Genomic DNA, 11,360 nt, shown 5'->3' on the forward strand with positions numbered 1-11,360 from the left:
TTGAAAATTGAGAGCTTGAAAAGAAGGCAACAAGACTTCTTTAGATTTATGAGCATGTTTCGCCTCTCATCGAAAGGGCAGAACTGAAGAAGCCTCGTGCACGAGAGGGGAAACATCTTCATGAACCTAATGAAGTCCAGTCTACTATGACCTGGATAACTGAGAACCTACAGACATATTTAAACTTCACTTTTCCATTTTAAGCACAATTTTTGACATTGTAATAGGTTACCCGTGTAACTTTCCATTTAAGAAATCATGGGAACATCCCTGAGTGTAAAAAACATATAAATAAATATAACTTTTATGTCCTTTGTTATCTTTTTCTGTTGCAATGTTATGTGTGTAGAGCTGAGTTGAACACAGTTACTAAAGAATAATAATAATAAAAAAAGGTTTTAGAGGTTGGGTTCTGGAAATAAAAAGTTTTCATGAGATTTACAATCTTCCTTGTTGAGTAAAACTGCCACTCCGCCCTGTGCGCGCAGCTCCTCCCCAGAAACCAGCGACATCCCCCAGTCTGCTCACTCCAACTTTCCTCTCCTTTCACTCCTCTCATCACTTCGCCTGGTCGACAGACTGGACGCACCATCTCACGCTCCGGGAATGGGATCTTTACTGGGTTCAAAGAAAAACTTCCAATTCTTTCGAGTTTATGCTCTGCAAAAGTTACTTTTCAAATTGCAGGGATAGTTGTTACTGCAGGTGCAGGGTGACAGCAACACAGAGCAGCTGGCTAATGATCTCCAAGACGCACCAGAAGTTGTGAGAGAGTCGCAGGAGCTAGGAATCAGCATAGAATCATAAAGTGGGCTCTGCTTAAAGTGAATAGTCAGATACCCTTGCATACCAAAGTTACTTCAGTCGAAGTGTGAACAAAGTGAGTGTGCGTAAAGTTGGAGCTGTTGAGAACGGCTAAAAGTAACTTTTAGGGGGAGGCTAATGCAAGGAGGTGGGGAAAAATCCAGTAACTTTTAGTAAGGTTTAAAATCAGTAAGAAGTGTCATCAACTTAACAACCATGGCAAAATGGTTCAGAGATTTCCCCATCAACCTGAAGAACGGAAATGAAAGAGTGCGCTCAGCCTCCGAATCTGGTCCACAAACTCGACCCAAACCTTCATTTTCACGAGACAGTTTGAAAGGAAATCAGCGCAGAGATGGGGGAGTGGGGGGTTTGTTGGCAGGGAGAAATAGAAAGAATTCGGCTACAGAACTGGGTCGTAACAATGCTGGTTCTGGTGGAACAGTCTGGGACAGTCTCACGGCTGGAAAAGGTCGCAAGAACGCCAAGAGCGACACCGGGTCATCGGATGAGAACCGCCAGGTCAGGACCTCTAGTGTGGCTCAAGCGTACATCAGCAGGATGATCAAAGTGGACAAACAAGAAAAGACCCCCAAACTCAATGGGATGTGTCAACAGAAGCTACCCGAGAACGAGAAAGGACGATCTGACATTAAAACAACGGTGAGTAACTTATAGAAATTATATAACATGCACATATAACATTTCTTCATATTTCAGCAGCTATTTATTTATGAATTAGTTAATGAAAACATCATTATAGTACAGGGCTTAAGGTCAGTGCTTTCCTTTGTGTTTTCCGTCCATGTCTCAGATCATAACACTGTATTCAGTTTCCATCGTTGTCAAAAGAATACAATACAGTTTCACTTCATTGTTTCAGATCACACAGGCAAACACAATGCGCTGACCTCCTTGCACAAGTATTTCCGCTTGTCCCTCCATTACTTGTCACTCAGTCATGGACACCACACACATACACACACGCACACACACACACACACTGCTTGTTGTCTCTGTGACTTTTGAATAGGTAGCAGGCCGGCATTGTGCTTTTCCCTTTTCAACAGCTGATTATCCTGGAGGACTATGCAGATCCTTTTGATGCGGAGAAAACCAAGGAGCAGAGAGAAGCCGAGAGAGCAGGAGTGAATGATGGGTACATGGAGCCTTATGACGCCCAGGTCATCATCACAGGTGAGGTCAGGGTCACATGATCTCGTATCTCAGCAGCCAAATTTTTATTATGAAGGTGCTTCTTGGCTTTCCAGAGATTTGGACTGTTTTCTCAGCAGTTGAGCAAATGTGAACGACATATTTTTGTGAATTTCGCAGAAGAATTCAGTCGTGAACTTAGGCCTACAGCACATCTTTAAACAGAATGGCAGAGTCGCTTACAGAAACACAACAATAACACTAGCAATGTCCGTTCCTACACCTTCACCTTGTATTTTTTTCTTTTATTTGACCATCTTTTGTTTTTCTGAGAACTTAATTCCACTTTTTTAACATTTTGCCTCACTTTGTATATCATGCTTGATAAGCCAAATGTATTCTGAGCACATAAAGGAACACTAATTATACATCTTATTTAAGTTTCTCAGCACTTAGACCACATCACATTCTTGTTAACTTATCATTTTAAAGGGACTGAGAGCCGAGCTAGATCCTCAGTCTCTCTACTGACTTCCCTCCCCGCTGGCGGTGGCTATAGTAACAGTGTTGTGCAGGGACAATGGGTGCAGCTTCCTCTTCCAGCTTCCTGTCTCCTGCCTCTGTTTCCTTTGCCCCATTCTCTCGATAGGACATTGGCCCTAATGCCCTCCTGCCTCCCCTTCCACACATACACAAACACACAGAGACAGACACCAGCTACTCTATGGTCCCCTGCATGTGACAAGAATCGAAAGCCCCCCTCTCACCCCTCCCTAAAAACCTACAGGTTTCCCCCCCGGTCTCACCCAATCACTTCCCAACAGTCAGGAAGCGGTCCGGTTAGTCAGCCAATCAACGGCTGTGTTGACCTTTTCTTCCTGTAAATCCATTGTTTGGTCACACAATAGTGTAGACACACAGGCTACCTGCCGGGCACCAAATGAAAAAAAGAAAAAGGAACATAACAATTAAAATTCCCCGAAAATGTTAAAAAAAGACAATATTCAAACAATACTTGATTTATTTAAAAGAAACGAGCAAATGAAGGACACAACAGTGGAGTCTATATATGTAATCGGCACAATGTTGCTTTATAGACTGTGTGATGTAAACTCCTAATTTGTGCACTTGAGTGAAAGCTGGTAATAAACTAAGGATATTTCTAAACTTCAGTTTTGTTGTTTATTTTGTCCAAAATATCTGATTTGGACTATAGTGGTTATGTTTGAAATGGCACGTAAATTATTTCAGTAAAAGTACATTTGTAATTTTTTTTCTACTGTAATTTAGTTGTTTTTCTGTGCCTTTAGCTGATCAAATCTTATATACAGTTAGCTAATCACATATCCATTCTGCTGCAGAGGTTCGTAGACGGGGCTCCAAAGACCTCCTGAAAGTGTGTGTCCTGTTGGATCGAGGCCAGAGCGAGGGGAAGGCAGAAGAGGGAATGCCTGCACCCCCAAACATCTATGACATACCCTACGAAGGAGGACTGGAAGGCGACAGTGAGGGCGTGTGGATCCCTGTCACACGACCGGAGTCTGATGTCCGTCCAGCTGGAGAGTACGAGCTGCCGTGGGAGTGGAGAAAGGAGGACATTGTTAGAGCACTGTCAGGTAGAGAAAAGGAGGGAGGGATCACGGGAAGGGTGGGGGTTTAGTGTTTAGGGTGTGGAGGAATAACGTGGATTTTGTTTGTACAGCACACACATAACAGCAATTTTGTGTTTACTTTATTGAGGAAACAAAACAATCCTTCTGAATTAATTTCCAGAGATATGTTTACTTTGGTATCACTGGCATGCTTTGATAGAACTTTTTATGAAAGGTTGATATTGTCTCTCCTGCTTCTTTTAGCTCAGTTTGAAGCGGTGGATTGTTCTCTCAGTAAAGAGAACAATTCGACCCCTGGTCGCCAGCAGCAGCAGCAGCAGCAACAGCAACAGCAGCAGCAGCAGCAGCAGCAGCAGCAGCAGCAGCAGACCCTGAGGCAGAGGAACTGGAGCCATAAAACACTTGTCTCCTCTTCTCTTTCATCTTCCTCCTCCTCTTCCTTTCCATCTTCTCCTATTCTTAAACTCGCCCCTCTTACACAGCCATCTTCCTCCTTTCCCACCCTCAAGCTCTCACCCTCGTCCAGCCCTACCAAACTTTCCCCTCCATCTCCTACCTCTCCCATTCCCCCACTGGATGGGGAGGCGAACAAAATGGACCCCAGCGTGCCCCTGGAGAAGCAGAGGTAAGGAAGGGGGGAAAAGGCATATTTGTGTCCATAAGTAAGGACTGAAACAAGTAAAGTTTTGAGTAACAAATGACAAATACGATGACCGCAAGCCACCAGATTTATTACATGGCGGTGTTGTCATGTTCAAAAATAGTACGTGCATTAACAGAGACATTTAAGACAGGTTTTCGAAACACAAAATATACTAAAAAGAATTACATTGAATAAAAAGTCAAATAAACAAATCTGCAGTACTTTAAAAAGATTACATAACTGTATAAAATTTATTAGACCTTCATCTCCAGAAGGAAATTCCCTGTAAAATATACATATACAGTGATATAGATAACTTATTTGTCAGCTAGCATGGTGTTATGTGAATATGTTCAGGGTTTAAATCCAACCTGTTAAGCCTAAAATATTCCCCAGGGAAGAGTCTTTTCTTTTTATGTATCATTTCTTTAAAAGACCTGTGACCTACCTCTCACCTCTGCATGCTGAAATCAAATTTAGCACCCACTACAACATCCCTGAACAGATTTAGTGGTTGAAAGGGATTAAACAAATGAGACGACAGGTTAAGAAATCTGCTCACCTTTATCTCAGATCTGTGCATTGTAGGTCTTAATTTAAATTAATCACATTTCCCAAAGCATCATCAGGGTAAAGTGCACCTCATGTTTGCTTGCTCTGTAGCTCCACGCTGCATTTTTAAATTTATTTATGATAAGCCTACAATTTTTAGAAGAGCCCTCCCTTCCCACCTCCATCTACCCAACTGTTTGCCTGAAAATCAGTTTGACTTTGTAAAGGTTAAAAGAAAACAAGGAAATTTCCATCATGAAGAGCCGCAAAGCCAGATACAGTACAGTATAAATACAGGGATACATAATATATTACACATGGAAGTGCAGATAATTCTTAGTGAAACTAAGCTTTTGATACCAGACGGGTAAGTCAGCAACAAACCTCCCGATGAGACGCTGAGCATAAATGTTGGATGAGAGGTGCAACCTTAAGGTGAGACAGAGAAGTCTCACTGTAACTCTAAACTTTCCTTCCCCGTAATATTAAAGCATGGCGTTTCTTTTTTGATGGGACTTAGCATTTGTTCTTCTCATGTTGTGGTTGAATGTCAGTGTGTTTTGGCTCCTGGCATCCTGTTTATGTATGGTTCCTGCCCGTGGCCACTGTCAACACCACCTTGTGTCCTAATAGGCCTTTCTGGACACCCTACAGAGTCCCATACACGTTCATTTTATTTACCTTGGCGTCTCCAGTTTACCTTTGACTTTGTTGACTCATTCCTTCTGCAGTACATACCTGTCAGTCTAATTTGCACTGACTGTAATTTATTGTCAGCGAGTTTTTTTTCCTCCTGTCAATCTGTCTCTTTTTTCCTCTTTCAGTGATATCATGAACTTGGCATCTCTCTTAACTCCATATGTCACAATGCTATATGTCATTGATCTGTTGTGTTTCTCTCCGCACCCTGATCCCCGCTATCTCCCTCCTCCATCGCCTCAATGCCAAGCTGGTACCATGGCAGTGTGAGTCGGCAGCAGGCTGAGGCTCAGCTGCAGCGCTGCAGGGAAGCCAGCTTCTTGGTGAGAGACAGCGAATCAGGAACCAGCAAATACTCTATTGCTCTGAAGTGAGTGCACGCTGTCATACAGCATTGTCATGAATGCGCATAGATTTCATAATCAAATCCGTCTTTCTGATTTCCTTCCTTTGATTGTACGCAAAAAATTGTAAAAATTGACACAGCACATTTATCCTCTGCTGTCACATGTATTTTACAGCTTAAAATTGTATGCTCTCATTTGCCATTAAATACATTTAGGCGTTGTTTCTCACTGACATTTTACCCAGGTCCGATTAAGCCAGATTTTAGCTTTTTTTTTGAGGCGCTGCTGAGGAGCTACAATAGCTGCCACCTCTAAGGTGTTAATGCATGAGAATGTGTGTCATTTGTAGAGTAGACGCTTCCAACAAGCGTGCCAGGAACAGGTTCTCCAGGATAAAGACTGAAATCCTGTGGTGCCATTGTGTGTGGGAGTGTGTGCGTGCGTGTGCTCATGTGCCTCAGTGCACATTTGTTGTACGCTGCTCATTCATTTGAGAGTCCACATCATTAACCCCATTTAAACATCCACTGAACTCAGAGAATGCACAGCCTCGTTTGGAGAGAGATAATATTTCCATTTTTTTTCATCTCCTCCGGTTGTGTCATCTGTGTGCAGGACTGTCTCTTCGGAGAAAACTGATGATAAATACACATTTTAAAATGCATCTTTCTCTCTGTCTCGTTCCACTAGGACCAGCCAAAGCTGCGTGCACATCATTGTGGCCCAGACTAAGAGCAGTAAGGGCTTGTGCTACACGCTGGATCAAAGCAGCTGCGTTTTCTCCAATATCCCTGAGCTGGTCTACCACTACTGCACACACAGACTGCCTTTCACTGGAGCAGAGCACATGACCCTGCAGCATCCTGTGCCCAGGCCACACTGAAGATACACAAAGAAAGACACACTCAGACACAAACACACATACTCGCACACATGCGCAGACATTTAGACACAACTCTGCACAGGCACGTACATAAATATGTTGATATATGTGCACACACACACTCAAAGACATGGCTTTGGATTCTCTTTTCCGCCCTTATAGTTTATAGTTTTTATCACCAACATGCGCTACCTAGTGGTCGAAATCAGACACTACAAGTAAAGACCTGAATATTTTACCATTTAAACCAACAAGGCTTTGATTCCTGAAATCACCACCTGAAATGATATGTGTATCTATAAATGAAATTTCAGGTGGACTCCCCTTTGCCTTCAAATCAGCCTTAATTCTTCATGGCATAGATTCAACAAGGTGCCTGTAACATTCCTCAGAGATTTTGGTCCATACTGACTTGATTGCAGTACAGAGTTGCAACAGAGTTGTCATTTCTAGTGATTTGAACAATGCTCAGTTAGTACTACGTGGGCCAAAGCGTGCCCTTAAATACCATTACACCAACACCACCAGCCTCAACTGTTGATATAAGGCAGGATAGATGCATTCTTTATCCCACTGTTTTGCTATTTTCTGACACTACCATCAGAAATTGAGACTAATCAGACCAGGCAACATTATTCAACCTGTTGTCCAGTTGTGGTGAGCCTCTGCAAACTGTAGCTTCAGGTTCCTGTTGTTAGCTGACAGGAACGCTAGGACCAGCCCATCAAGCACCAATATTTGAGCCACAACCAAAGTCACCTTCTTAAGTCACCTATTTCTCCGATTCTGATGCTCAGTTTGAACTTCAGCAGCTTGTGTTGACTATGTGTACAAGCCTAAATGCATTTGGCCGGTGCTACGCAATTGGATGATTAGATACATTAACAAGCAGTTGGACGGGTGTGCCTAATAAAATGGCCGACTCTTGTTAGTCTCTCAGTGTGGTCGATACACCCAATTGGAATACATTCACTCATCCATCTGACATGTCAATCAGCCTATTGATCTATTCTTAAAACTGGGCACATTTGCCGACCACTCCTAATGTCAAGAGAAAGAGCTTTATTGATTGGATGATTAGACCTGGTGTAGCGAGAGGAGTCTTATCACATTAAAGTGCCCTGTCAGCAAAAATGGTTTTAGTATGTATAAGTGTTCTCTACTGCAAATATGTGAATATCAGCCTTTATTTACCTTCCTTCACAATCAATTAAATACTGTATGAAGCCTTTATGACTTAAAATCTGTCTTCCTTTGCTGTGAATGATCTGCACCTGTGCATAAACACTACATGTATGGAGCGATTGTTGGCTATCCACTGTTTTTTTTTCATCCCTGTTGCAATGTTGTGATCTGTATATTAATGCTGTAAAACATTTATTCGGTAAATAAAGTACAATTCATTTTGAGTGAAGAAAAACAGTGTTATTCATAGACACAGAGATTGCCAGGAGCAAAAAGTCAAAGGAGGGGGGGTTCAAGGAAAAAGGCAATATGACAGAGATGAGAAGCTAACCAGAGTAAATCTGCTGGCTGTTCTTCTGTAGCTAGAAAACCCATTGACCTGAGTTTGAAATCAAAACAACACACACACGCATGCATGCATGCACATATTTGTCATAAACAAATTACTGACAAACATGAGCACACATACACCCAGAATGCATATGTAACTAGTGCACACATAAATAGCATTTACTCACACAACCCCAAAGGTGCCATATTTAAATCCTTGCCAACACACGCGAAGCTACTCACAAAACAGGAAAAAGCTTTACCCTCGCAGTGACGCATGGAAGCGTGTGTTTGTGCTAAGATATGTCTTACCAGCAAACACCAGTGTGCTGAGTTGTATGAGCATCTCTTACAGAATGTGTGTGCATGACTGCATGTGCAAGCATGAGCGTGTGCACCCATGTGTACACACAGTTCCGCTCTGTCACTGTGTGTGCGTATTTGCGTCTGTGTGTGAGAGAGACATTTTTCTGTTCAGGGATTACCATGTTGCCATGGTGATTAGTTAGAGTGAGGTAGTGCTGTCCCTACAGGGAATGATGAGAGGGAGGAGAGAGGAAGAGGGAGGAGAGACAGGCTGCAATATATATAAGAAAGCTATGAATAATTGTAGCCATAGTAGCATCAAAGGTCCCCCACAGAACAGACTGCCTGGTTTGTGAATGGAAAGCTGCAACATGTAACGTCGCAGAAGTTAAAAACTAATGAACTCCATTTACTGCTAGCTCATAAATAAAATTTATTGATTGTGTGACGCCTCCTTAACTGGCCAAAGTCTGTGGTCTGGTCTAAAACAAAACATCTAGCACTCGCTGATACTTCAGCAACTCAGATGCTCAGTTTTGCACAGGCTTTATTTAACCTAGACATTCCGGTTCAAGGGCTGTCCCTAATCTTGGCTATCCTGCTACCCAGTGTGTCACAAATGGCAATGTTACACAACAGACAACCCTAACTATTTTGCCCTTCCTGCCATCCATGTGATCTGTCGTGGTTAGTCCTGTATGTCCTCTTAATTAAATCACAGAGCGGGTCAAAATATACAAGAGGCCTGGGGTGCTGGATGCAGGATTCTGGGGAGTCTGTTTTGGGGAAAGTTGTTTCTGGTATTCATCCAGCTTAACATCTTAGATGCTTGTTTGCCTTTTGTTGGCCTTTAATATCATTGGTACCCAGTGAAAAGCATATGTGCATCTGTGATAATAGGCATGTTTTATCGTGCACTGCTCAGTTTAAGATCTTTGCTGTTTGCATATAAGATGTCTTCTTTAGCAGTGGTGGAAATTAAATGTGCAAAATAAACAGGTATGTGATTATTTTACAGTGCAGTCTTTATTCTGGACACCCAAGATTTTCTCTGAGTGAAGGTCTTGAGCCACACCTCTGTATATTTGGCTAAAAAATGGGAAATATGTGGAGTGATTTATTGAAACATGTGCAAACACAGTATATTAGGAGTATATAAAGTTTGGGATCATTCTCATGCTAGAAAATGACACTGTTGCCCATCAAATGCTTTCTAGATAGTAGTGCAAAGTGGATCAAAACCTTATGGTACTTTTTTACCTTCATGATTTCATACATTTTTACAAGATCTCCAACACCACTGGCTGAAATGCAGGTCCAAACTATGACAGAGCCTCCGCCGTGTATTACAGATTGCTGTAGTTGTACCTGTTGTACCTCTCTGCTGACCTCCTCCGTAGATACTGATGACTTGAACCAAATATTTCCAATTTATGATTCATCACTTCCATAAGCATTGTGGTGCCGTGGTTAGCACTGTTGCCTCAGAGCATTTCTTTGTGGAGTTTGCATATATGTAACTTAACCCCACAGCCCACAGGGGTACCCCTCCTCTAGTATCCTCTTAAGTATTGTGCTATTCATAATTTCTAAATTATACAGAATTTAATTCCTCTCGTGGCTAATGACAGAATTATCTTGTGTTTGTAGTGATAATAATACATTTCCCAAATCCTCCCGGAAAAAATAAATATCAACTCAAATAGTATCTATCCATCATCTACCCATTGCTCTTACCTACTTTTCTAGTTTGGGGTAGCAAGGGGCTCAAACACATCTCAGCTGTCACAGGGAAAGAAGCAGGGCACACTTTGGACTGGTTGCCAGTCCATCACACGGCCAACACAAAGAGAGGCAGATAACCATTCATGCTCACATTCACACCAATTAGCCTAACAAGCATGCCTTCGGACTGTGGGAGGAAGCCAGGGTACCAGGGGAGAACCCACAGGCACAGGGAGAACATTCAAACTCAAACAGAAGGGCCACAGCTGGCCGGTGGTTTCTATAACCATGAACCCTCTAATTTACTACAGAATATTGTAAGCAAAAAAAGATTTTGAGTGAATTAACCATATTTATTTCTACTTGTTAAATTTCTCAGTGTGAAAGAAAATGACAAGAACCGGCTTATGTCAATGACAAGACCTGATACATAAATTTAGAAAGTAAATTAAATGCAGGAGGAGATTTTTGGTTTATAAAACTCAGACACTTAGTGAGATACAACAGTTTAGTAAGAGTACAATAAACTTATAGCAAAGAAAAATAATATTAATTAGAAATACTATAGGTTTTTATAAACGCAGTCACATTTCCCCACTGTAATTTCTTAGACTTTGTTGAGTCTTGTTCCGGTAATCACTGTGTGATTCATAGTTCTGATTTGTGTTTCCCAGACATGACAGAAGCACAGGAAGTAACTGCAGCCACTAGAAGACGGAATGACAGCAGGAGAGGAAGGGACAGAGAAAAGAAGCGAGAGAGAGGGAGCGTGAGGTGGTGTTAGGGGAAGACAAGCACTCGTGGGGGTCCCAGCTTTTAAATAATTCAGAGAGAGACTCACAGCACTCAGTAAGGGGAGGAGCACTGTCAGGTCAGCTCATTTCGCTGCAGAGCATAGGTGGGGGGGGGACGGAGACAACTGTACAGCAGAGGGAGGGAGGAAGAGTGTATAAAGATAGCATGAGAGAGAAAGACATGCAGAGGACTGTGGAAGAGTTTGCTATTGTGTGCATTTATGCATGAGTGTGTGTTTTGTGCACGCGTGTTCACCTGTGTGTATGTGTGCTTCAGTGACGAAAATAGACAAAACGAAGGAGAAACAGGTCGCTTCCTCCTGG

At 42.3% G+C, this 11,360-nt stretch overlaps 1 protein-coding gene across 1 annotated transcript; it reads left to right on the forward strand.

Annotated features, from left to right (window-relative positions):
- The first annotated feature begins 558 nt into the window (after nucleotides 1-558).
- she (Src homology 2 domain containing E) lies at nucleotides 559-8,105 on the forward strand. Its single transcript, XM_082552791.1, has 6 exons — nucleotides 559-1,467; nucleotides 1,875-2,001; nucleotides 3,321-3,575; nucleotides 3,816-4,197; nucleotides 5,717-5,836; nucleotides 6,504-8,105. Exons 1-6 carry the CDS (start codon nucleotides 1,021-1,023, stop codon nucleotides 6,694-6,696), a joined length of 1,524 nt encoding a protein of 507 aa, XP_082408917.1. The 5' UTR covers nucleotides 559-1,020; the 3' UTR covers nucleotides 6,697-8,105.
- The last annotated feature ends 3,255 nt before the right edge of the window (nucleotides 8,106-11,360 follow it).

The sequence above is a fragment of the Aulonocara stuartgranti genome (genome assembly GCF_965226115.1).
Source record: "Aulonocara stuartgranti genome assembly, chromosome: 11".
In the NCBI taxonomy this organism is placed as follows: Eukaryota; Metazoa; Chordata; class Actinopteri; order Cichliformes; family Cichlidae; genus Aulonocara; species Aulonocara stuartgranti.